Source organism: Vicia villosa, linkage group LG5 (assembly GCF_029867415.1).
Source record: "Vicia villosa cultivar HV-30 ecotype Madison, WI linkage group LG5, Vvil1.0, whole genome shotgun sequence".
Lineage (NCBI taxonomy): Eukaryota > Viridiplantae > Streptophyta > Magnoliopsida > Fabales > Fabaceae > Vicia > Vicia villosa.
This window is the reverse complement of record NC_081184.1, coordinates 26,014,348-26,041,076: the sequence shown is the minus strand read 5'-3', so window position 1 is coordinate 26,041,076 and position 26,729 is coordinate 26,014,348. Positions and strand designations below refer to the sequence as shown.

At 36.3% G+C, this 26,729-nt stretch overlaps 3 protein-coding genes and 2 pseudogenes across 3 annotated transcripts; 2 read left to right on the top strand and 3 right to left on the bottom strand.

Annotated features, from left to right (window-relative positions):
- Positions 1 to 1,340: 1,340 nt before the first annotated feature.
- Positions 1,341 to 3,139, bottom strand: LOC131604399 (F-box/FBD/LRR-repeat protein At1g78750-like; annotated as a pseudogene).
- A 1,984-nt stretch (positions 3,140 to 5,123) lies between these two features.
- Positions 5,124 to 5,957, top strand: LOC131604397 (uncharacterized). The gene has a single exon (XM_058876840.1). The coding sequence runs from the start codon at positions 5,124 to 5,126 to the stop codon at positions 5,955 to 5,957; it is 834 nt and encodes a 277-aa protein (XP_058732823.1).
- Positions 5,958 to 6,419: 462 nt separating this feature from the next.
- On the bottom strand, positions 6,420 to 10,657 carry LOC131606413 (DNA repair protein RAD51 homolog 3-like). The gene is made up of 9 exons (XM_058878644.1): positions 10,378 to 10,657; positions 10,119 to 10,220; positions 9,765 to 9,887; positions 9,587 to 9,620; positions 9,322 to 9,392; positions 9,005 to 9,231; positions 8,656 to 8,787; positions 7,112 to 7,178; positions 6,420 to 6,977 (listed from the first exon to the last, which is right to left on the bottom strand). The coding sequence occupies exons 1-9, from the start codon at positions 10,487 to 10,489 to the stop codon at positions 6,796 to 6,798; spliced, it is 1,050 nt and encodes a 349-aa protein (XP_058734627.1). The 5' UTR covers positions 10,490 to 10,657; the 3' UTR covers positions 6,420 to 6,795.
- A 4,117-nt stretch (positions 10,658 to 14,774) lies between these two features.
- On the bottom strand, positions 14,775 to 19,461 carry LOC131601477 (pentatricopeptide repeat-containing protein At2g22410, mitochondrial-like; annotated as a pseudogene).
- A 3,138-nt stretch (positions 19,462 to 22,599) lies between these two features.
- Positions 22,600 to 23,486, top strand: LOC131604396 (protein MAIN-LIKE 1-like). The gene is made up of 2 exons (XM_058876839.1): positions 22,600 to 22,794; positions 22,881 to 23,486. Exons 1-2 carry the CDS (start codon positions 22,600 to 22,602, stop codon positions 23,484 to 23,486), a joined length of 801 nt encoding a protein of 266 aa, XP_058732822.1.
- Positions 23,487 to 26,729: the final 3,243 nt, after the last annotated feature.

The window sequence follows — 26,729 nt, the reverse complement described above, 5'->3', positions numbered from 1 at the left end:
AACAAGCTGAGAGATTTTATCACGGGCTTCTCTCGAATCTTACCAAGCTTTTAATACCAGGCTAAGCTTGAACATAATCTTGGTTTTATCACGGCTAACCAAGAACCTATGAGATTTTAACATTTGGCTGATCTCAAACTTAAACAGAGACTTGATCACACAAATCTCAAACCAAAACTTTTTACGGGTTTAGCTTCGAACCCAAACAAATGATTCATAAGTGGATAAAATATTCAACCTAGAAACTTCCCTTGTGAACTTACAAAACTACATTTTCAGAATTACAATTTCCTCACTCACAAAAGGACTTTCTCGAAAAGCACTTCGACTAAACTTTTAGTGAAAGAAAATTTTTAAAAAAAAAAGATTTTTTAGAGAGATACTGACTAGTGACTTTTTTGTATTTTTATTTAGGCTTATAAAGTACATTGTCCGCAGGCCCACCCAATTCCATTCTCACATTTAGCACGGGGCGGACCATAGTTTTAAACTCGCGTACTCAAATATTCCATCCCGCCCTTTTTTTTCTAGACTTTTTTATGTCGACTTTAACAGAGGGAATATGCCCGTTTTTCACTCCCTAATAAGAATGAAACGTTTTAAAGACATTTTAAGAATTACTTATTTCAAATTTTCAATCTAATATTTATTCAATCATTTTAAATAGAATCAAGAGATGGTCGATGAACAAGTTTTCAAGACATTAGAAATAATCTTTCATAAGTTGGCACTTATTTCATTTCACAACATATTTGAATGGCCAAGTTCCAACATTTAATCCATATGCACAACCAACTAAAGTCAAACCACATCCATTAGACTTTCAATTTTCCTCAAATTTTATTTTTATAAAACCTCCATCTTCTTCGTTACTGTTGCATAAAGTTATATAGCATAAAGACGTCAACAAACATTTATGTTCCATAATCTATTTTCTAATTAAAAATTGAGAAGATAGAAAATGCACTTAAAGTGTAAATTAATTTGTGTAAAATAATTTTACACCAGCAACGAATAAATATTGTGCATTCTATCAAATTATTTTTATATTTTAAAATTATTTAAATAATATGGTAGATTGTAGGTTTATTATTGAACGAAAATGTAAAGTTATTTTACACTGTTAGTACATGTCTTTTAAATTCTTAAAAATTATTAATTAAAATTTTTAAAAAGATTTTTTTTCTTGCCAAATGTTATCTAGTCAACATGTACTGAATAAACAATATTAAAACAAATAAGAAAAAAAGGTTGAGGCATCAACCCTCAAAATCATCAATATCGTTTGTAAAACAAATGTTCTAATATAAACTTTAGGCATTGGAGTAATGTTTTGAAAGTTATCTACTAATTCTAATATAAACTTTAGGGATGGGAGTAGTATTTTGAAACAAATGATCTGCTAACATGAATATTTCATCGTCATGAAATTGATACTTGTAGTTCAAAAACACTGTCAACGACTCCAATCTTTCAAAGCATGGAGGCTGAGCTTTCTTTGAAGTGGGATATTCGAGGTCCTGCACAATTAGAGTGAAATTTCGAAAGGTTTAAATTTATATTTTGCATGATTGCAGAGATATCGTCTACATTAAACAAAATAAATAAATAAAAAGGTGAAAGTACTAAAACGACTTACATATAGTATTGTACAAACAGCAGCATCATTGAATGTCAAAATCTTTACGTTGGTGGCGAGCACTTGCAGCCATGTTAACAAGTTTGGAAATTTGCCTCTGCATCTAAGGCTATTGATATTAACTTGATGCAGAAGAGAAAGATCGCACGTTGATGACAAACGTTGATAGAAAACAGAATGGTCTAAGATAGTGAAAGAACTAAGATTTGGAGTAGAAAGACATAATTGGTGAGTTTCTACGCAAAACACAGTTAAACTGGAAAGTGTATGATTCGATATGCAAAAGACTTGTGCATCCTCATTCAAACAACAATTCCTGAGCCCCAAAACATCTAACATAGTGCAGTTTGAAAAGGGGTCAGCAGAGTGATTATCAGTTGCAACAAAGCTGACACATTCGAGATGCAGGGTTCTTAATGCAGGTAATCGAAGAGATTTCGGACAGTTTATTTTCTCTCCACCCTCGCTAACAGAAAGGTTGAGAAATGTGAGAGAGTGAGAGGCTAATATTAAAGGGGAAAACTTAGATTTGCATTTAAAAGTTGGATGCATGTAATTTTCAAGTGTTGAAGATTGTTAGAAAGAGTATGTTTTACAAGTTTATAAAGGTGTTTCTCATTTTCTTGAAAACAAGTTTCAATAGTAAGATTAAGTAGGGGACATGATTGATCTCTAGTAGAGATAACCCAACACTTAAATCTCTTGAAATTTTTGACTCGGTTCTCGGGTCGGAGTCTCGGTAGAGTATATATGAGAGTAGTGAGACGTTTACAAAGATCCTTCCATCGCGTCGACAAGATGCATGTCCGAACCGCGTCTCGTGTTTCTAGCAAGCTCATTATGTGGAGCAACATGGTGTCGGGCAATTCACTGATAATATCTCTTTTCATTGCCATCTTTAGTTTCTGATCGGATAAACAATTTAAACAGATACATGTAAGCATGATAAGCACGGACTCTGACACTGATACATAGATACTGATAATAATATAAAAAGATAAAAGAATTCAACGTTATCACAAGTGTCTGTGTCTGTGTCATAGATACAGAGACGACTTATTACGATGCATGTTTACCTTATAGTTTTGGATTGATTCGAGGGTGATTGGGGGAACCCAAGTCTGATTGATCCACTGGCGAGGAACCCTAAGAAGGTATTTTGGACATTGAAACTTCTCCGAGTCAGTAAAACGCACACTGAACTTTCCATTCTCTAAATCTTTGACGACGTGGCCCTCCCACCACCGCAATTTACGGAACGCCTCCACTTTGTCGCCGGATTTCAATTCCCAGATGGTATCCGGCGTCGGCACTGGTCGGATCTGGTGAAGACGGACAACTGTCTGTGCTACGTAGAGGTAACGGTATTGGATCAAAATTTTGTCCGAGGAGATCCACCTTATGATGGTAGCGGTGAACCATGAGCCGTAGACGCCGCCGCCACGGTCGATGCTGACTTCCACCGTGTCGCCTGGTTTGAACTTCGGTTTTGGAACCATCAGTTTCAAGTTTTAGGGTTTCCCGCTACGTTTTCAGTTTTGAACTCTTCCAGCTAAAAAAATTGGAAAAACATTTAATTGTTTTGCTTTTGTACACAAACACAATCACTCCCTCTTTAAAATATTTGCAAATGTGCTATTAAATCAATATATTTGTTTTTTTACTTAAATAAAAAACAATTTTTTATTTAGCATAATATATTTCAACAAAATATAATAAAAATAAGGGTTAATAAATACGTTTTTAGTCCCTATAAATATGCGACCCTGCATTTTTAGTCTCTATAAAATTTTTCTTCAATGAATCGTCCTTCTAAAATATTTATACATGTAATTTCAGTCTCTGCTGTCAAATCAATGTGTATTTTAGAATGATTATTTTGCAGACATGTTCATAATGTTTTAAAAAGTTCCTGAAAAAAAAAAAACTCAAAATTTAATTTTTAAGTTGAGATTTTCATTACTTTTATCACTATTTTTTGAAATTTGAAAAATTCATATTTAATTCTTCTCGTTTTATAAAATTCTAAAACTTGGTAAATAAATATTTTACAGTATTCTAAACAAATATAAAAAAAATTATTCAAAAATTTAAAAATTAAAGGATAATTAATCAATTTTTAAAATTTTAGAAAATAACAGGACTGAAATTGCATACATAAAACTTTTAGAAGGACCATTCATTGAAGAAAAATTTTATAGAAACTAAAAATACAGTGTCGGTTATTTATAGGGACTATAAACGTATTTAACCCTAAAAATAAAAATAAAAGCTTTTGATTCCAAGCCCTAATTCCAAAAAAAAAAAAAAAACACCAACCCATATATCCACTTCTTCACTAACTTATATATATATAAGTAGGTTTGGCTCCACAAAGTCACTCAAAGTGGTTCATAGATTTTACATCTGTTATCTTCTTCTCCTTTGGGCGTGAAACTATTAATCTATACCAACTGTTATTTTCTTCATGTCTCTTTCTAAACCCTTGCTGCAACTGCTCAATTGTGCAAATAAAAATCAGAGTTCGAAAACAACGGTATGTATAGAATCATTTATATTTTTGTTACTTTTGTTTTCAATTGGAATGAACTAAACTGAATGAATTATTTTCTCAATGAAGAACTCTAGAAGATGTGACACTGATGATGCATTAGGGTTTCTAAAGGCAGTAAAAGTTGCATTTAAATATGACAAGAAAAATTATGATCGATTTATAAAAGTCCTAAGAGATTTCAGTGCTAAGAGAATTCACAAGAACTCTCTTCATATAAGTGGACTCAAAGCAAAAGTCAAGAGCTTGTTTAAAGGACATGTAGATTTAGTTGTGGAATTCAACAAATTCATGCCAAAGGAACATCGAATCACATTTCCACGTGACACCACTGGTTAGGACTACTAATTTATAATTAATATTTTTAACCATGTTGTGCTATGTTACTATGTAAATCGACGGCACCTACACTGAAATTTGTGATTATCTTTAATTTTTTTTATTTTTTAAATTATTATAGATGTTGGTGTGTCGGTGTCAGTATTATTCGGTATCATGTTTAGGGTGTATCTGTTTCATAAATATTATCTTCTATAATCAAAAGAAAATAAAAAATGTTTAGGGTGTCGCGTTGGTGTCACTGTCGTTCGGTATCATGTTTAGGGTGTCTCTGTTATATAAATAGTTTCAGAATGAATACTAACATTGTCATTATTATTATTGTGATACAAAGGAAAAAATGAGAAGTTAGGAGAGATCTGTCAACTTCCTTGGGATGTGCTGGATGCCATTTCGCAAAAACTTGATTTTGAGGAGCTCTTTCAATTTTATGGTGTATGCAAGAATTGGAGGACTTTTTATAAATCAAATTTCTTGTCATCTCAAGAACCATTTCTTGTTGAGATTTCGGGTTATCCTCGCAGGGGACGACCAAATTGCTTTATTAGCCTACCCAATAAAAAGGTTTATAACTTGAAGAAGATGATGAGGAAGATGGTGAGTTACGCCAAACTCACTCGCCCTATGTATGTTGGTTATTCTAGTGGATATTTTATTATTAAAACTAATTCAACATGTCTCCTAATCAATCCATTTACAAGGATAAAGAAGGTAATCAATTCATCATCACTCTTTGGATTTGATTACACCATTGATCAGTTTCATGGCTTGCTTGCTTTTCAAAAATGCTCTGAGGAATTTGTGTTATTGGTTTTATGCAAAAAGTATGGCAGTTTGTATGCCTATCAGTCTCGAAATAATAGTTGGGTTACTTATTTCAGAAAAGGAAAGCGAGAGATGATTCATGACATTATGGTTTTGAATAACATAATATATGCTGTGACTAACAAGGGCAGAATAGGTGTAGTCAGTTTAAATTCGGCAATTATTAAATTTCGAAAACTGAAGAATACTCCCAATATAGTCACCTTTTCAAACCTTTACTTGGTTAACTATGACGAGCAACTTTTAGTGGTTGGATTAAATCCTGTTAGATTTGGCAGGCTTGACAGGGCAGTTTACAAGATAGACTGGTTAACCATGAGGTATGTTGCATTGAAAAGCTTGGGTGACATTGCATTGTTTCATGTTAAGGGAAAATGCTGTAAGTCATTGAGCAACCCAAATAGGTGGGGATATGAGAGTAACTCTGTGTATGAAGTTGACTTTCATTTTAACAAATATAGTGTGTATAATTGGGATAAAGAATGGGATCAAAAATATATGGAGTTTCCAAGGACAAGACGAGACTCATTGCAATCATGGCTGAGTGAATATGATTGGTGTTGTAATCAAAAATATGAAGTAGATTATTCTCTAGTTGAGTAACTTTATGGGCCCGTTTGTTTTGGCTTTTTTTAAAAATGATTTTTATAGTGTTATAAAATTTTGTGAAAAAAAATTTTACAAAGAAACTTTTTATAAAAGCTTCAAATGAAAATTTTGTTTGAATAGTTATTCTTAAAATGTGATTTTAGGTATTTCATCTATTTATGGAGAAAAAATTTGAATATCAAAATTTCAAAAAATCACTTAATTTTGAAGCTATTTCAAATAGATTTTTATAAAAATCATTTTTGAAATACAACTTTTTGAAAAAATTGCGATTTTGACAAAGTTTTGATCTTCAATAATCTATGTTTATGTTCTAGGATGTGAAAATTAGTGTTTCATTTTAGAAAAAACGAATATAAAAAAACTTGTAATATTTTGAAAAACGGTTTTGCAAAATCTATTTTCAAAAATACAAAGAAAAAATCCATTTTTTTAAAGCTGAAACAAACAGGCCCTATAATTGCTGTACTAAAGACTTTTCTTGATTTATTGTTTTTTAATGTTAGATATTATTAATTTGTTTACCTTTTGAGTTTTTTGTTTTCAGTATTATCAAAAAGAGTGGTTTATTAACATGTCATTTGGTATGTATTACTACTAGCAACCATTATTCTAGCTACCAATATTCGGAAGGAAAAAAAAAAAACAAACATTGCGTTTACAAAAATAACAATTCTTGATTTTTCATTTACATTTTACTCAGTTTAATGGAACCAAATTCCATAACCAATAACCAAAACAAAGTTCACTGTGCTTTGAGGCTTACACAGAAGCCAGTATAGTAGAAAAGCCAAAAAAAGAAGCATGTTCCATTATCTACTTACTCAAAATCTTACACTGTCTTGATTCTTTTACTGTTGGAAGTAGAATTACAATTACGTATCCCCCTAGAAGTCACAGAATATGGTGCTGAAGCTGATTTAAGAGAAGGAGACTTGTCAATATATGCATGTCTTTCATCGCCATTCCAATATAAGATGATCCGGTTTGTGCAAGAATGCGACCAGCTATCACCTGTTCAGCATTATATTTGAGAACATCTAAACATGTCAAAATCAATTTTACACCTCTCAAATCAATTTTGTTTTTTTTCCAAAAGTGAAGCGAAAAATACACTAAGTGAGATGTGAAAGCTAAGTAAAACTTACCTAGTGCAAGGGTCAATTGAATTGAACCTTCAATATGCTTGATTGTAACTTGATTTAACATAACAACCTGCCAGAGATTCAACAGAACCTTCAAGTTTACAATTGAAACCTAAGGAGGCAGAAAGAAGATAATAGAGAAAGCAAACGCATAATTCGTTATAAAGCTAAGTTGGAATTGATTCGCGAACCCAAACATGCTATATAAAGCAAAGGAAGTTGGATAGAGTATAAACAACTTCATTAAGCGCTTGCAACACAAGTGTTTATTATATAAGTGCTTATAAGAAAATAAACTAAATTATTTTCATATAAGTGATAAGTTGTTTTCATAAGCTAATCTGGAGAGCTTACTAAAATAAGCGAAAAACAACTTATAGACATGTCATATGTAGATTCTATAAGCTATCTCAAACAGTATCACAAGTGTTTATATCAATAGATAAGTTCAAATAAGTAAATCCAAACATGCTTTAAAGAATTCTTTTGGTGCGTGGCATTGCCAAGATTGACGATGGAATCACATTCCACAACTACCAAGTCAAGATGTCACTTTCATATCTCTATATAAACAAGTTACTACTCTTTTAGTTTTTATGTTCTCTTTCATTAAAAGGCTCTGTTTTGACCTTCTCACTAACTTAGCATTAGAGAGGCTTAGCAGGAAATCCTATTCCTAACTGCCATTTCCAGCAGAATTTGGAACATTCCAGTGAGTTCAAGCTAAATGTTGTGTTGATAAATAGAAATTATGGCAACATTGGGCCCGTTTGTTTTGGCTTTTTTTTAAAATGATTTTTATAGTGTTATTAAATTTTGTGAAAATTTATTTTTCAAAGAAACTTTTTATAAAAGCTTCAAATGAAAATTTTGTTTGAATAGTTATTCTTAAAATGTGATTTTAGGTATTTCATCTATTTATGGGGAAAAAAATTGGATATCAAAATTTCAAAAAAATCACTTAATTTTGAAGCTATTTCAAATAGATTTTCATAAAAATCATTTTTGAAATACGACTTTTTAAAAAAATTATGATTTTGACAAAGTTTTGGTCTTCAATTATGTATGTTTATGTTATAAGAAGTCAAAATTAGTGTTTCATTTTAGAAAAAACGAATATAAAAAAACTTGTAATATTTTGAAAAACAGTTTTAGAAAATCTATTTTAAAAAATACAAAGAAAAAATCTATTTTTTTAAAGCTCAAACAAACTGGCCCATTATACCTCTATAGCATAGGGGAGTTTGGATAAACCGCTATCGTTTGGCGATATGCTATTTAGTACAAAATATTGTCAAATAGTGGCATTACAGCACTATTGTGTAGCAGAAGTTTAACAGAATGCTATTTTCCACTATACGCGATTGACAACACTGGTTCAACGCAAACCAAAGCATGGAATTGAAGGCACGGACAGAAAAAACCTTCAAATAAAGCAAAAACTCAGATAGCTATCCATGCAAATTTTAGAAACCTCGCATCGCTGCAATCAAAGATAAATTCAATAAAAATAAACGTTCTAGCAAGCAAAATGAATTGAATCTTACCGCCAAAGAAAAGTTTCTTGCAAGCTTCATCAACTTTAAAGACATTTCACCGAGTAATCGAGTTCGGAGAGCCATGTCGTCAAAGTCTTGGCGGAAATGGAAAGTAACACTGTCGATAATGATGATCTTTACCTACAATAATGTACTAACAGTATATCATTAGGGAATACTTAAGTTTCACTAAAACAATCTCAACTAAAAGCAGAAGAAAAGAGAACAAAACAGGAGTACTTTCGTTGGCTACAATCCAAGTCAAGTAAGATGCCAAGGAATATGGCAAAATAAAATGAACTTTTGTGTTCAAGATGTTCACTACAATACCAATTCAATTCATTAAAACCATTCTTACATCTTTATGTTCCGTGACGAATTTGTCCAAGTAATTCACCAAAGCAATTTGTTCAGTATAGCTGCAAACACGAAAATAGAATATATTTTCCAAGATACTATTCGGGTGCATTTTAACTCCATAAGCTTGATTATCTTTGTGAAAGTGGTGGCTATATTCGGACATGTCTTCTATGCATGCTTCCGCAATTTGTAGAACACGTTCAACCATAAAGCTTCCCTCGGTGTCTAAGTATCAAACAAGCACAAGAAGTTAATTTTATCAAATGATGCATGAGTATTAGGCATTAGCCATTAGGATACAATTAAGGCTTTTACCAATGTATATTGCCTTCCCACCTAGACCACCATAGTCTAGTGGAATCTGAACATTTACCGCAAGTTGAATCCTGCAAAAGCAAACATCACTTATTACTTCAAATTACAAAATTTAAATTAAGATGTCAAAGCATCTTGAAGATGATTCATTGTTCTTCTCATTTGCATCAAATAATCAATGATTGGTAAATATTTCACAATGCAGGCTAGAAAAAAAAGAACAACATGATAATATGATATAGAAAACTGGAACGACAAAGCATACCCTATTTGGGTTTTACCGATGCCCGGGACTCCACCTACATAAATAAACATATAATTATATTGTAACTCAAAAAAGGGAAGAAAAACTCCAAACTATTAAGGCTAAAAAACAACTATCGTACATTTAATTGGAAGCGACAATTAAGAGTAATGCATATTCAAACTAAAGAGTTACTCGCCTATTTCAGTAACTTCTTTGCAACTAATTCCTCCACCAAGTATGTTATCTAGATCAACACAAGAAGTGGTAATGAGAGAAGAAAATCTCTCCTCATTGAGCATATCCCAAGCAGTCTGACCACCTGCTCGACAAAAAAACAGGAAATGGAGAAAACACAAAACAGAAAAAATTGATAATTCGGTATACACGAGGGAATATACAAATTTTAGTTGAATACGATTGGCTCAAGATGTTGAAGTTTCTATACATCTATGAAGCACAGACACACCAAAAACGACACTGACACTGCAATACCGATAATAATTGGAAAAAAATGAATAAATTAAACGTGCTAGAGAGAATCAACACATACCATCAATAATGTTAGTGTTACTCCCACTTGATCCATCCAAAACCCTAGTTTTAGTTGCAAATTTCATAATCTCTGAAGCTTCACTCTCAGAAACTTCTATATCTGTAAAAATCAAGTAATGTGATAAAAAAAAATTAGAACTACAAAAAGAGCAAAAACCTAATTGCAGATTCGTATCAATTTAGTCCCTCATATTTTTGATATTGCAAAACAATCCCTAAATAAAAGGAAAATTAAAAAGGAGGTTTGGAATTGGAACCTCGAGCAAGGATGGTGGTGGAAGTGCGAGAAATGGCGTGGAGTGTTGTGTAACCGGCGGCTAAGAGTTTTCCTCTCTTTGATGCAGAGATTGGTAGCATACCAATTTCCATTTTTCCCACTCTTTTCTGTTTGTTACCTTTGCAATTTCTTCTTCTTCGCTTTTTTGGCTCGCAAATTTTCCGTGTGCTTTATATAGACATCAAATTCAAAAATGCATTCACAATTGAGATTTTTAATTGTGATTTTCACTTTTATAAATAAAAATAAAAATTGAGATTTTTAATTGTGATTTTCACTTTTATACCTTTTATTTCAATTTTCAATAATCATATACAGTAAATATGAAGGAAAAAAGAATACAGTAACAATCTTAATATATATATTAATATTAATGTTTTAAAAAAATACTTTGAAAGAAAATAATGCTTAAAAAATGAGATGTTAATTTGGGTTAAAAAAAAAAAAAAAGCTCTTAATCCACCACTTCGGCCTCTTATGCACCACGCGCGTTATCAAAACTGTCTCCTGCTTCCGTAGATATATCTCCGAAGACACATTTTTTTTTGTCAAAGTTCATTTGCACCGTAGATGAATCTACGGAATTTTTCCAGTTATGCATTTACGGAAGTATTTGATCTTATATTCGCGCCAAACTGCTTCTCTTCCCTCATTCTTACATTTTTCATCTTTACTCTCTTAATCTCTCTCGACCTCAAAAATCAAACTTCCACCAAATTGCATTGTTTTCTCTCGAGTTCGGCGGTGAATGTTAACATCAATGATCAACACATTCCAACAACTTCAAAACTCAATTTAATCGGTAAGTTTTTTAGTTTTCAAGTTATTTTCGAGTGTTTTCCGTAATAGAATTTGAATACACTTTTAGCTGTAGAAATCATTAGTTAGTTTTAGAAACGTAGTTTAGAGACAACATAGGTATTTTTTTTATGTGTAAAACGGACACTCAAGCCATCAAAATGGAGTTTTTTAGTGGCTGGAACAGTAACAGACGCCATTGTTGCATTTTTGAAGTTTCAGAATGTTTTGTAGGTGCATCTACAGAACAAATGAAATGTTCGGTAGTTCCGTAGATGCACCTACGGAACAACCCCAGTTTTTTGAAATGTTAAGTGCTTCTATAGATACACCTACGGAAGATTTCCATAATTGCACCTATGGAATTAAATTTGATTTTTTTTCTTCTTTTTATAAGTTAAATGTATCTAATTTGACTTTATTTGTAATACAATGCAAACTTTATGGCCGACCAGTCAGACCGACTTATATGTGGGAGAATTGCACATCATATCTTCGTGCGAGGTGTACCGATGCAGGTAGTCTCATAGATGACAAATGGATCTGTCGTTCCAACAAATGTACCTGACACCTCCATTTCAGCAGACGTAACAGATGGGGCCACGACGCAGATTCACCCGAAGCATAGTGGACAGGGGCCTTCCACATATACTTCTTCATCTCTGAGGCGTTGGGATGATGGTGAGAGTTCCTCACAGGCGCCCTCCACCCACAGACATCGTCAGAATACTTCTTCAACTTCGGTGCCACCTCCGACTGATGTTGGATCTCCCGTGCCACCTCGTGATGGTGTTGACCCATTGCCCGAGGAGGCAGATGCGCATGTGGTCTACCCAGGGGGTCCTTCAGATTTATCCATGTTGACATAGTATGCAGATCATACAGCCAGACATGTTTGGAACAGAGAAGTAAAATTTCTTAGACTTATTACATTTTTGTCCTCAGTGAAAATTTATTATTTCTAACTTTGCTTATTATTATAGTGTTTTCTTTCGAAAATTTCAATATAGGCATCCCTATAAGTTCTACAACCACGGTCTCTACAGCAGCCTACGAAGCCGTATTTTCAGGATGTCCTCACAGCTTATGGGCAGAAGGACCTTTGTCAGATCGGGTACTTCACCATACATAATGGGATGTTGATGGCATTTGCAAAGAGGTGGCATCCAGAGACGTCGTCATTCCATCTGCCTCATGGTGAGGTTACCATCACTTTGGACGACATTGCATGCCTCTTGCATATACCTATTCGGAGTACCCTCATTGGTTACAGTAGGATGACGAATAAGGAAGCGGGGGAGGCTCTGATTGAGGAGCTCGGGGCTGATCCTGAGGACGCGCTTAAGGAGGTGGGGAGGATCCGAGGCGCACACGTGAGATTTCACATCTTGACCCGGAGATATGATGTCGAGCTCCTTACAACACAGCAGGCTGCTGGTGACCCAGTAAAGGTGGAGATACTCAGACAGCGTGTATTGAGATTTACTTCTTATTTTTGTTAGGCACTAATCTATTTGTGGACATGAGCTCCTCGTACACATATGTCGTTTACATGTGGTACTTATCAAATGTCGCACAGATCCATGAGTACAACTGGGAAGCGGCAACACTGACGTACAACTACTATAGACTCGGAGAGGGATGCCTATGGAAGACAATGACTGTGGCAGGCAGTCGTTCACTCTTAGTGGTAACAATCTTATATCCTTATACTTTTCTCAAAGTCGTTCATTCTATTGTGGTAGTAATGTTGATCCTGTGTTTTTTATTTTCATTCCAGGGTTAATATTACAATACTTCTCCATGATCATTGGCTAGGGAGAGGTGTCTGGCTACACTGAGGCCATGGCGCGTGCAAGTGCCTTTGTCCCCCTCAGAGAGAACTAGGTGTCGGATCCTTACAGAAACTATCTTGACCGCATGGTTGCCGAGGACATCCTATACGATTGCTACGTTGCTCACCGTGAAACGGTCTCATAGGATGATGTTGCCCTATATTCTGGATGGTTGGCTTCCAGTTTGACCATCGATGTTCGTTATCTTCCGAAGCGCGTCATGCGGCAGTTCGGCTACTGTGAGACAATACCTCGTCACCCTTTTGTCTATGCTCATATCGTGATGACACGTCGGAAGATAGATGAGGTCTTTGCAGACTTTGAGCATCACATGGTTCCTGATGAGACTCGGGCGACCAAATTAGAGGTAGACTAGATTTGCGTCGACGGGTACATTACTTGGTACTTCACGGTGTCACACTCCTACATGATCCCTACTACAGCGGGATCACCACTTAGACCAACCCATCAGGAGATCTTGCAAACTCATCAGTCTTAGTTGGACCACACTAACGATGTTCTTCCTCGCTGTCGTGAGATACTTTACATGACTCGGACAGACATTGCCGATGGTTTCTTCCCTTGGGGTATGATCACAAGCGTGTAACGGATGGTATCATTAGGGTGGCAGATGAAGCACTTTCGTACCGTCGACATCGTGCCAGGACAGGTGGTGCACTTGACGGTAGAGGCAGAGTAGCGAGCAGACGACGTGGTGGACGCAAAGGCGGGGCCAGAGGCAGAGGAGAGGAGAAGGATGTTGTCCGGCAGACACAATAGTGATGCCTATGATTTTATTGATGTCTGTATTTTAATTACATTTATGTACTTTATTTTGATTATGTATATGACACTATTTGGATGATTTATACGATGTATTCTTTTGGTGTACTATATTACATTGCCTTTAAATTGCACTACTCTGATGTACTATAATTTGATGTTCCATTTTTGTTATAAAAACTGAGTTTTAGAGTGAAACGTAGTTGATTTAAAATATACCAGAATATTTCATAGGTGCATCTACGGAACACTCTGTTTTTAACACGTTCCATAGATATATCTATGAAAGATTTCCTTAACTAAATTAATTTGAATTTTTCCAACGTTCACTACATTTTTTTATGCTTCTGTAGATGCACCTCAGGAAAAAACCAAATTTTATTTAAAAAATGTGCTTCCTAATGTGTATCTACGGAATCAGAGTGCATAATTAAAATTTCATCAAATGACTAAGAGATTCAAGAGGTGGATTGAGATATTACCTAAAAAGAACTAATTTCAATTGTCAATTTTCTTTTCTTTCTTTCTTTTTTTTGTTTGTTTATAATTGCCTAAGAATGGAAAAAATTAAAACTAAAAAAATTAAGCACTATCTACCAATCTCCTTGCATCATCGTTTGAGAAAGTGTTAAGAATTTTATTTGGCAAAAGTATTGTCATATCTTGTAAGATCACAATTTAGCATCCCATAATTAGCAAGAAAATTCGCACAAGCATTCTTCTCGCGGAAAGTATGTTTAATTACAACATCTCAATCCAATCTTTCACATTTTGTAATCAAAGTTGCATACACATGTGACAACTGTTAATAATATCTATGGTGGTTTTTGAATCAGAATATGTTTAACTTTTTTTTATTTGTTTAGAATTTGCTAAAAGCATATTCATTTGGTTCACTCTACACTACATATTCTTTTAGAAAACAATTTCCCACCTCTGCATATTTCTGTAACACAATGACTCTTTAGAAATACCAATCATTCTAATATTAATTTGTCCAAACACGTTTAACTCTGAAATACCATGCTTTCAGAAGCATAATCCTAAACTGTATGTATCTTTACCTCGAATAAAATAACACTTACAAAATTCAATTATTATTCTTCCAAACATGTTATTTCCAAGTGATACTGAGAGGTGTGGAAAGCACAGTTAGTTACCAAGACAATCAATAAATAAAAACAATCCAGTAACATTGGCCAAATTCAAGAACTGTTGTCATTATTGTTGCCTCTCCATAATGAAAGTAGAGGGACTTGTGCAAGCAAAGATCCCATGAACCCAGTAGGAGATTGGTTATTTATTTCTTCTATTTCATTATCTAAATCCTTCCAGAACTTGATGATATGGAGACTTTCTTCCTCTGTTGATCTTTGAACAACAATCTTAGAAGCATATCCTTTCTTTCTCATTTCAGCGCAAATCTCATAAGGATTATTTGCTGTGAGAGTAACCATATACAACCATCCTTTTTTCGATAAAAGATTGTCTGCAACAGGCAAAATTCTATCAATCACACTCCTTCCATTCTCACCACCAGCCCAAGATGAGGTAATCCCTTCAGACCCCACTTCGTCTTCAGGTGTAGGCACATAAGGAGGGTTCACAACCATTACATCAACCATACCTGCTAGTCGGTTCTCAAGTCCCGATGCAATATCGGTTATTATCAGTTCTGCATGAACTCCGTGTGCTTCCATTGTCTCGTGCGTCACCTTCACTGCATGTGGGTTGATATCAGTTGCAATGTAGTTTACACCATTGCCTTCCTGCCCAAGAATAAGAGCCAGGGAAGTAATAACGTATCCACTTCCACAGCCTATTTCCATACACAATGTTGGATGATGTTCCAATAGGTTAGTGCGATCGGCTAGAAGAGCGTCGACCAGTGCAAAAGAGTCATCACATGGTTCATAAACCTCGTCATGTGAACTAACAAGGCGAATTTGGGCAGTTTTGTGTGAAGCCTATCATTGGAAAGAAAAATCAGATGTTAGTAAATTTAAATGGCTCAATTCACTCAAAGGTAATAAAAAAAAGAAAAAGGACCGAGTACGTAGCAGCAATCAAAGACTTTTGCCGCCTTACCATTGTTGTTGTTGATTAATTTATTTGTAACTACTTTTTATCAATTCCAATACTGGATTGCTCTGGTCAATGTCCAGACAACATTCAGAATGTCAGGTTACTCCCAGCTCCTATGACCCGAACCCAAGATTGCAGATCTGTTAACATGACAGACAAGTATATAGTATTAAGTAAATAAATACATAGGAATCAATGTATTGAAACTGAAATCCTATAGCTGATCAACAAGAAGAAACAAGTATAAACAATATGAAATTTCAAAATGGTTTAAATAATTTTTCTTTTGGCCTTTGTATTCTCTATATTGGAAAAAATAAACTATTTGAAATGCAAAAGCGATCAAAATTCATATCAGAAATATACAAGAGCAGAGAGTTCTATCTATGTATGATCAAATCTTCTTTGTAAGTTGACATGTTCTATTCTAGCATAGCATTGAACAAAGTCATAAAGTCATTTAACATAGGATTCCAAACTCCAACTTATTGAAGTATATATTATATCAATTATTGACCGTGTTAAAGCTTTACAGCATATGTGCAGGTCTGAACCAAGCCATAAGTAGGGTAGAAGAATTGACAATCGTAAGCAGGAAACTATTAAGCAAGGAAAAAAACTAGTGGCAAAAAAACCAAGGGAAACACCAAAATAATTCTGCAAATCAAAATCATATAACACGTGCGGTTTAATCTCTACAGACATTGGATATTCTACATTTTCATTATTTGCTCCATGATAACCAACTTAATGGAAGTTGAATTCTTAACAAAAGAAAATGAAGAGTGGAACCCAGACTTGTTCAACATATTCTTGCAGTGTAATAAAAAAATTGACGCTACTCAATAGAAAGGAAAACAGAAGTCTTTGAAATGATAAGGCAGCCAGGAAACTTGAGTATTCATCAAAACTCTAAAGTATAATGGCACTCGTGTGATTAATTGATTCCGGACTTTGTTCCTCCTTTCTCACAAAAAAAAAAAAAAAATGACACTCGTACAGGAGAAGAGAATATGAAAATCATGTAGAACCTTAATCAAGAGAAATTTGGCAATGAGCAGGGAAAAATCTGTGTTTTTCAACTAAGACATTGAAACATGGCCACAAATATAATAATCAATATACTTTTTTTTGTACAGAAAAAAAAAATAGAGGTATAAAATGACAAAAGAAGATTGAAAGGATGCCTGATCAATAGAATGAGAAAACTTGCTCCAAGATGTCCAGGGAAAAAAATTAAAAAATTAAATGAGCAGATACATGGCAAACATTCTGACAAGTTTAGGAAAAGAGATTATCTCCATAAGCCGGAACATCATGTAAATTCGAGAAGCTCCAGTTGCTTTGTCAGAGAAACCAAACATTCATAAATCCACTCAGACTGGGGATGTGATGCATCCCTCACCATAAATTCATGCACAATGCCATTGATCTCAACTGAGCTGCAACCGGGAGTCTTCTCTACTCCTTTCTCCTTCATTATTATCCTTGCGCTCCTTGCCTCCTTCCACATTTTTGCCTCACTGTACATGCTAGCAAGCAGAACATAGTTTCCACTGTCATGAGGATCAATCTCAAGAAGCTTAAGGGCCACCCTCTCTCCAATTTGAACATTTCCATGAACACGGCAAGCAAAGAATAGAGCACCCAACACAGCAGCATCGGCTGGCATTGGCATATTTTGAAGGAGTTTTTCTGCTTCCTCCAAATGACCAGCCCTTCCTAAAAGGTCCACCATGCATGAGTAGTGTTTAAGCTTAGGGGATAGATGGAATTTAGAGCTCATTTCAGAAAAGTATTTGCGGCCTTCTTCAACTAAACCTCCATGACAACAAGCTGATAACACACCAAGAAAGGTGATCTCGTCAGGCATTATTCCAATATTAATCATTTTCAAGAAATAGGATATAGCAACCTGAGCATTCCCATGAAGTGCTAAACCACAAATGATGGCTGTCCAGGTTAAACAATTTCTTTGAGGAATCTCTTCGAAAACCTGGAGTGCCCTTGCAATATTTCCGCACTTGGCATACATGTCGACTAGTGCAGTTCCTAAGGCGACGTCTAGAGAAAGATTATGTTTTTCAATATAACGGTGAATCCATATACCAACATCAAGTGCTCCTAGTTGTGAGCATGCAGACAGGCAGTTAACCATGGTCACTTTATCGGGTTCTACCATACTAATTTGCATTTCATGGAATAAAGCCAATGCCTCTTTACTATGCTTGGCCTGGACACATCCACTGATGATGGCATTCCATGGCACAACACTCTTTTCTGGAATTTTATATAAAATCTCCCGAGCAACATCTAAAAAGCCAAATCTTGCATATCCCAAAACCATTATAGTCCATGAAACAAGGGTCTTCTGTGGCATGTTATCAAATAGAGCTCGCGCAGCCAACACTTCCCCGCACTTCACATACATGTCCATAAGTGCATTGGTGAGTGGAATTGTCAACTCGAGATCGTGTTCTTCGATGTAACAATGAAACTCTCTGCCAAGATTCAAATCCTGCAACTGAGAACAAGAAGAAATCATCCCAATCATTGTAATCTCGTTTGGTTTCACTCTCTTCGCCTCCATTTCCCGATAAATTTTTATAGCCTCATTTACCAGTCCCCTTTTAACACATCCAGTAATCATAGAATTCCAGGTTACCAGGTCTCTCACACGACTTTTGTTAAACACATCATACGCCACACTCAACTCTCCAGATGAAAGTAACATAGTGATCGACGCATTGTGAATAAACACATCACATTCAAACCCAAACTTCAACACATGCCCAAGTACACCAAGACCGACATAATTTAAAGACTGACAACAACAAGCTTTAAGCAACAACGGGTAAGTATGATTATCCGGCTTCAACATCCCACCTCTCAACATCCTCTTGTACAACATAAAACCTCCTTCAACATCTCCACTCTCCACATAACCCCTAATCATCGCATTCCACGAAAACGCATTATGCTCTTTGATTCGATACAATATCTTAGTACAATAATCAAGATCCCGCGAATCCGATAAAGCGCAAAACGCAACAAGACGACTCGCAGCAAAACCGTTATCAATCAATCCCGTAAACACCATTTGAGCCTGAATTTGTTTCAACTGGACAAGTGACTTGCATCTCTCCACAAGCGAAAGTAGAGGGTTCCCCCTAACAAAACTATGGGTAGTGTTCCAATTGATAGGTTTAACAATTGGAGACAATGAACTAGTACTGAACCATGAAACTAAAATACCTAAATTCCGCGCCGTTGGAATCGAATTTGAATTTGAACTATACCTATACCTATATCTATATCTGAAGTTGTAAACAAACAAAATAATCATGGCTTGAGAGTGCTTGTTCACAAACTACACAACAATCTTAGGCAACAAACATAGAAAAAATAATAACAATAACAGAATTGAATCATAGAGAGACAAATATTCACAAAAAACTCAACTTTCAGGTGATTAGAAAATGATAAGGATTGGATTTAGGTATGAGAAAAACAGTAAGAAAACCCTAAACGAAGGAATGGAATTATGGGGAAAGAAGAGGAAGTGATTACCGTGGATGAAGCGGAAAAGGAGAGAGAGATGGGTTTTAGGTTTTGGATTTTTGGGGAAATGAAGAGATGGGTGGAGTGAAGAGTGGGGTGACTCTGCATCCGACGGCGAATTTGCGGTGTGTTCAACTCCGGTGGCGGAAAAACGGGATTTGTATCCTTTGCGCAATTTTTTTTTTTCTTATTTTCTCTTCCCAAAATTTAATACTAGTATCTCTTTTAATTAAGAAAATTTATCTCCCTCTTACGCACCATCGAATTGTCTATTTTGCTTTCATACTTCCGTAGATGCATTTCTGAAAACACTTTTTTTTTGTTCCGTAGATGCATTTCTGAAAACACTTTTTTTTTTGTTCCGTAGATGCATCTACGGAAAGATTTGGTGTTATAGCTCGCGTCAGACCTTTCCCCTCCCTCATTCTCTTCATTTCAAACTCAAACACAAACACAAACTCTCCTGGTACTCTCTCACCTTCAAATCTCTTTCAAGTTCTACTTCAAATCCCTTGTCAACATCAACTTCAAACAAGGTTTAGCATCATCTACGTCAACTTTAATCGGTAAGTTTTTCGAATTTCATTAATTTATAGTAGTTTTGAAATTGATAGGTTTAGCAGTAATGTTTAGAGACAATTTAGGGTTTGTTTGACGTTTTAAACGGATGATCAAGCCAACAAAAATAGGTTTTGTAGTGGCTGGACTGACTCAGACGCCATTGTTGCGTTTCTGAGTTTCAGCTGCTTCCGTAGATCCATCTACGGAAGAGATGAACGTTGGGGCTTTCCGTAGATCCATCTACGGAAGAGATGAACGTTGGGGCTTTCCGTAGATTCATCTACGGAAGCACCCAATGCTTTTGGAACAAAGGTACTTTCGTAGATGCATCTACGGAAAAATCCAGTGTTTTGTAAATAACATACTTTCATAGATCCATCTACGGAAGAGTAATTTTTTGTTTTTATTTTGATGTTTATTTATAAATACACAGTATCTAAATCGAGTTTTTTTTATCATAATATAGACATCATGACCCACGGCCCAGATAGAGACATTCATGGGAGGACCGCACAGCACGCATCCGTCCGACGAGAACGGTCGCGTGTAGTATCGTAGGTCACTGATGGAGCAGTTGTTCCACCAGATTCACCTACGGCATCTGATACACCCGCCTCAGCCATACCTTCTCCATCACCCGCTTCAGCCGGGCTTGTAACACCCATAATTTCAGTTTATTAAATTAATTTGGATTTAAATTAAATAATTGGAATTTTAGAATTTAAATTGGATTTAATTGGAAAATGATGGAGTAAGAGTTATTGGGCTTATGGTGTGGTGATAGTAAAAGAGGGGTGCTAATTGGTTAGGCCTTTTACTAAGTCATGGTTAATTTATTTTATTTTATTTTTCATAAAATTAGAAAAAAGAACCATTTGGGGGAAAAAGGAAGAACACGTGAAAAGAGCAAGAGAAGAGGAAGAGACAAGAACGTGAAACCGGAAGGAGAGCATTCAAGAAATTCATCGAGGTAAGGGGGGACTCTTCCTTTTAGTATCTCTTATGTGGTCTTAGGTGATAGGTAGATTGATGTATGGTTTGGTTCAATTAGATATTGGGATTGTTAGGTTAGGGTGTTAAAATTGGATTGAATTGATGATAATTGTGTGAACTATTTGGTTAATAATGAGTTTGGATGATGTTTTATGGTGTATAATTGAATTTATGATGATTATATGCCTGTATGTGATGTCTGGAATCGTTTTTGGGTGAAAAGGGAGTGAAATCGCAGGGTCTGTCGCAGACTTGGGGTTTGCTGAAATCGCAAGTCCGCTGAGCGGAGGTCCCAATGTAGTTCGCTCCTGTTTGACGTCGCTTGAGGTCCGCTGAGCGGGGGTCTGAAGGATTTCGTTTCTGCCTTGCTCCGCTGAGCGAACCTTGCTGTGTGTGAATTTTCCCAAACTTCAAAATAACGTATCTTTTGATCCGTGAATCATTTCTTAGTGCCGTTTTGGGCGTTGTGCAAGTAATTAAATGTTTTATATAATGAATGATGAATATTGGTATTATCCGACTTTATTTCTGTAAAAACTCGATTTAATTACTTGATGAGAATTGGACATTGTGTGCATATGAGATAAGTATGACAATGTGTTTGATGTGATGATGAATTGGTTGTGACTTGTTATTATGATTGTGATGGATGCATGACTATTTGAATGATGTTGAAAACATGTACATACTTAATCGGTGATGTGGTGTTGAGATGAGTTGTTCATCGTGATTCGGTGTGTTTTAAGTATGTTATATGTGTTTCATTCATTCATATGCATTGATGTTGGATCCCGGTGATGTTTGGATCGTTGGTGGACATATTTCCCATTGTGTGGAAATTGTGTCGGTGGGCCGTATCTCGATGAGGCATAGATCGGTTAGGTGGATTGATTCCACGGTTTATTGGTACCACATGCATAGTGTCAGTTGTGTCATATGCATTTTGTCATAATATGATTGTATGGATTTTTGTAGTGTGTGTTGTAATCTATTATTGTGTGAATTAATAATGGATGTGAATCTGAATATGTATAATTGGGTGAACGGTATATTATGATGCTTGCTGCTTATGAATTGCATAATATTTACTAATTGAGAATGAGACTCACCCTTACATGTTATCATTTTCAGATTGAGGAGTAGCGGCATTAGTGCTTGGTGAGGATGACTCATAGAGTTATCCGTTTATGTTGGGTCGTGTCGGTCATGCTCTGATCTGTAACACTGGGGAACGATAGATAAAGAGTTTTTATGAAATTAATCTACTTTATTGGTGTTGGATTATGATTCCATTGGATGTATTTGATAATGTTTCTTATTCCGTTGTGATAAACATAATTACAATTTGGTGAACCGTTTCCTAATGAAGCATGACTTGACCATGATTGGTTTATTTATTTTATATAATTGTGGCACCCTTGTGTTTATGTTTTACTCTGATATAATTGTTTAAAAATTTCCGCGGGGTTTAGAAGGGTGTTACAGGGCCTACTCCTTCACCCGTCCCAGTCGGGCCTTCAGCATCTACTGCCCCCTCTACTATTACACCACGGAGGCCTCGGGACGATCATGAGGATTCCTCACAGATGCCACCACCCCGCAGACGTCGTCTTGGCACTATTTCTACTTCTACTCCTGATGTAGGATCGAATGTGCCACCTACGCAAGGCCACGAGGATGAGCTGGTGACGGAGCCTATTTGGTACCTTGGGGGTCCTGTAGACGCATCCCTTTTGACAAGGTATGACGAGCATGCAGCTAGACATATATGGGATGGAGAGGTACATTTTATTTGTTAGTTACTTTTTATTTGCATCATTTTTTACCTAGCTTATTACTAACCGTTTTACATTTTTAAAAATTTTAGAGTAGGGATCCCCAGAGGTTCTACGACCATGGGCGGAAGATTAAAGATCTCGCACATTCTGACGAGCCATGGTTTCAGGAGGTATTGGCAGCTTCAGGCATGAGGGACCTTTGCGTGCTCGGCTACGATACCATACATAATGGTATGCTTGCGGCCTTTGCGGAGAGATGGCATCCTGAGACATCCTCATTTCATCCACCCCACGGTGAGATTACCATCACCCTAGATGATGTGGCATGCCTACTTCATCTTCCTATCAGGGGTACCCTCCTTTGTCACAGTTGGCTGACGAAGGCGGAAGCTCAGGATATGTTGATTGCTGAGCTGGGGGCTGATCCCGATGACGCCCTTGAGGAGGTGGAGAGGACACGAGGGGCCCACGTCAGGTTTAGGTTCCTGCAGAGACAGTATGATGCGGAGCTCACTGCGGAACTACAGGCTGAGGGGGATGAGTTAGAGCAGGCTACACACACAGAGCGGGCGCTGAGATGCTACTTCCTATATTTGATAGGCACTCAGCTCTTTGTGGACACGAGCTCGACGTACACATACATCGTCTACCTGACGTACTTATCGGATATAACATGTATCCATGAGTACAACTAGGGAGCGGCTGTAATGGCGTACAATTGTCATAGACTTGGAGAGGGATGTCTGTGGAAGGCAAGGACAGTTGCAGGCAGTTGTACTCTTTTGTTGGTAATAATCTTACACTTTTCTACTTTTTTATAGTTTTTTATTGTAATTGAAAATAACCGTGTTTTTTTAGGGTTGGATACTATAACACTTCCTAGACATTATTGGCTAGGGAGAGGTAGAGGAGTACACTGAGGTCATGCCACGTGCCAGTGCTTTCACCCCCCTTAGAGGGAACCAGGTGCCGGATCCCTACAGGTGCTCTCTTGACCGCATGGCCGCTGAGGACAACAGGTACTGCTGCTATGATGAGCACCGAGTGGCGGATCCGTTTGATGAGATATGTATGTATTCTGGATGGTTGGTCGCCAGCTCGATGATTGTTGTACGCTGAAGGATAGAAAAACACTTAGAAAGGGGGGTTTGAATAAGTGTGACTTTAAAAACTTGTAAGATAAGAACAAAGAACACAATTATTTTTATCCTGGTTCGTTGTTAACGAAACTACTCCAGTCCACCCCCTTAGATTGATTTACCTCAACTGAGGATTTAATCCACTAATCCAACTGATTACAATGGTTATCCACTTAGAAAAATTCTAAGTCATTTAGAGTATAGAGATCACAACTTGATCACTCTAGGAAATCACCACTTAGAAAACTTCTAAGTCTTCTAGAGTCTACTGATCACAAATTGATCACTCTAGGAACCTTTTACAAACAATGTAAAATAATGTTTACAAGAGTATGTTTTGCTTCTAATAAAGCTATAATAACAACTGTGATATTTATCTTAAGTTCTAAGCTTAACACTCACTAAATATTCCAAGAGTTTGTGAGGTTGAAGATGAAATTCGTGAGCTTTGAATTTGACAGCGTTTCAGTATTTTGCGCAAGTGTTTTTTGCTGCTTCTGATCAGAACTTCTATATATAGGCGTTGAGAGAAGATGACCGTTGGGTTGCATTTAATGCTTTGTGTGAATAGTACATCGATGCATTTAATGTTTCACACTTTTGTCAACTACCTCGAGCCATGCTTTTGCTGCTTTTACTGACTTTGCCTTTTGTAGCTTCTAATGTTCCTTTTGTCAGTCAGAGATTAGACTTAATAGCCTTTCATCTTGTACTTGCTTCTGGACTCAGATTTGTAGATAACAACGTTTGAATTTCAGAGTCAACAGCTTGGTGCAGAGCATCATCTTGTCTTCTGACTTCATGTTCTTCTGATGCTTCATAGTTCATGTTCTGATTCAGCTTGACTATCTTCTGATGTCTTGCCAGACCATGTTCTGATGTAGCCATCCAGAACCTTCTGAGTCAGTGCTTCTGAGTGCTGCTTTGTGCATACTCTTTATATATTTCCTGAAATGGAAAATGCAAAGGATTAGAGTACCACATTGTCTTATAAAAAATTCATATATAATGTTATCATCAAAACATAGAATATTGATGAGAACAAATCTTGTTCTAACAATCTCCTCCTTTTTGATGATGACAAAAACATATATAATTGATATGAATTTGTAACTAGAATATCAGATGACACAAGACAATTTCACAGATATAGCATAAGCATATAATCCGAATATGTGAATATGTCTCCCCCTAAGATTAACAATCTCCCCCTGAAATAAATACTAGAAGAATTTATAAATAAAAGACTTCCCTGAGTATTTTTCCATTTCAGTCGAGACTTTCACTTTGAATAGAGCATCAGAACATTCAGAGCTTCTGCTTCTTGCTTCCATAGGACAGCTTCAGAGCTTTGAATTTCTCCTTTGTAATCAATTGAATCATAACATTCTTAAATGTATCAGAGCATTCTTGAATGTTATCAGAGCATTCTTCTTGCTTTTGATCTTGAAGCTTCAGAGCACTAAGCTTGCTTCAATTCTCTAAGAACACGTTTCTTCTTAGAATTGCTTTTCCCCATGTATTTTCTTCTCATGTTGAGATTTTTCAGAATGTCTCATTCCTGCAAAAACTATCAAAGACATAAAACTTGCAAATAATGTTAGGAATGTTGAGACTTAATCCCAGCAACTGATATAATAAATCAATTCAATTATCATGTTGCTCCCCCTTTTGTCATAACATCAAAAAGCATAAAAGATTCAGATAAAAAAGACACACAGAATGAAGAAGATAAAATTTCATTGATTAATCAGAAGATACAAAAAGATAGAAGCAGATGCAAAAACAAAGAAAACAGGCTAAGACAAAAGACAGACTACGACTGGCTAAGCCTAGAAGCTAAGACGGCCAGAAGGTTCTTAATCTCAGCAGTGTCTTCCTTCTGATCCTTGATGAAGGATCTGAACTCATCATGAGTATCCTCGTGCTTGTCCAGACGGGTAGCCAAATCAGCTTGATTCTGTTGAAGAGCCTTCATAGTGTTTATCAGAACAGAGACAGAAGGTCCAGCAGAAGAAGCATCAAAGCTATTGTCCATAACAGGAGGATTCTCTGAGCGCTTCTTTGTGCATACTCTTTATATATTTCCTGAAATGGAAAATGCAAAGGATTAGAGTACCACATTGTCTTATACAAAATTCATATATAATTTTATCATCAAAACATAGAATATTGACCAGAACAAATCTTGTTCTAACATACGCTACCTTCTGGAGTGCGTCATGCGTCAGTTTGGAGAGCAGAAGATACCTCGCGATCCTCATGTTTCAGCTCTCATCACCATGACCCGTAGGCAGTTAGATGAGGTCTTTGCAGAATGGGAGCATCACATGGTCCCTGAGGAGGCACGGGCGACGCTAGCAGAGCACAATTGGAGTTGTGCCGAGAGGTACATCACATGGTACTATATAGTCTCACATCCATACATGCTTCCAGCTGTAGAGGGAGTTTCTCCCATACCAGCCCACGAGGAGATTCTCCGTGCGCATCAGGCTCAGTTGGACCACACTGAGGATCTTTTTCCTCTGTGTCGTCAGATAGCTGACAGGGGCATCGGAGCCATTGTAGAGGGTTTATTCCCTGAGGGTACTGCTTCTAGGCGTGTGTTGGATGATATGATCAAGATGGCAGAGAGTGCATTTCCCTACCATCGACATCGTGCTAGGACCCGTGGGACACTTGATGCTATGGGTAGAGCCAGCAGATCCCTTCGTGGATTCGAAGGGGATGCCCATGATGGTACGCGGGAGGACGCACGGCATACTCAGTAGTTATATTTGATGATGTATTTATATTTTA

Bases quoted from the DNA above. Each gene is read 5' to 3' on its own strand.
- LOC131604396 (XM_058876839.1), top strand. From the start codon at position 22,600: ATGCCACCACCCCGCAGACGTCGTCTTGGCACTATTTCTACTTCTACT. The intron at 22,795-22,880 runs GTACATTTTATT...TAAAAATTTTAG, and splicing joins GACATATATGGGATGGAGAG to AGTAGGGATCCCCAGAGGTT.
- LOC131604397 (XM_058876840.1), top strand. From the start codon at position 5,124: ATGGTGAGTTACGCCAAACTCACTCGCCCTATGTATGTTGGTTATTCT.
- LOC131606413 (XM_058878644.1), bottom strand. From the start codon at position 10,489: ATGGAAATTGGTATGCTACCAATCTCTGCATCAAAGAGAGGAAAACTC. The intron at 9,393-9,586 runs GTATGCTTTGTC...TTGCTTTTGCAG, and splicing joins ATCGGTAAAACCCAAATAGG to GATTCAACTTGCGGTAAATG. The intron at 8,788-9,004 runs GTAAGAATGGTT...ACATTATTGTAG, and splicing joins TCGTCACGGAACATAAAGAT to GTAAAGATCATCATTATCGA.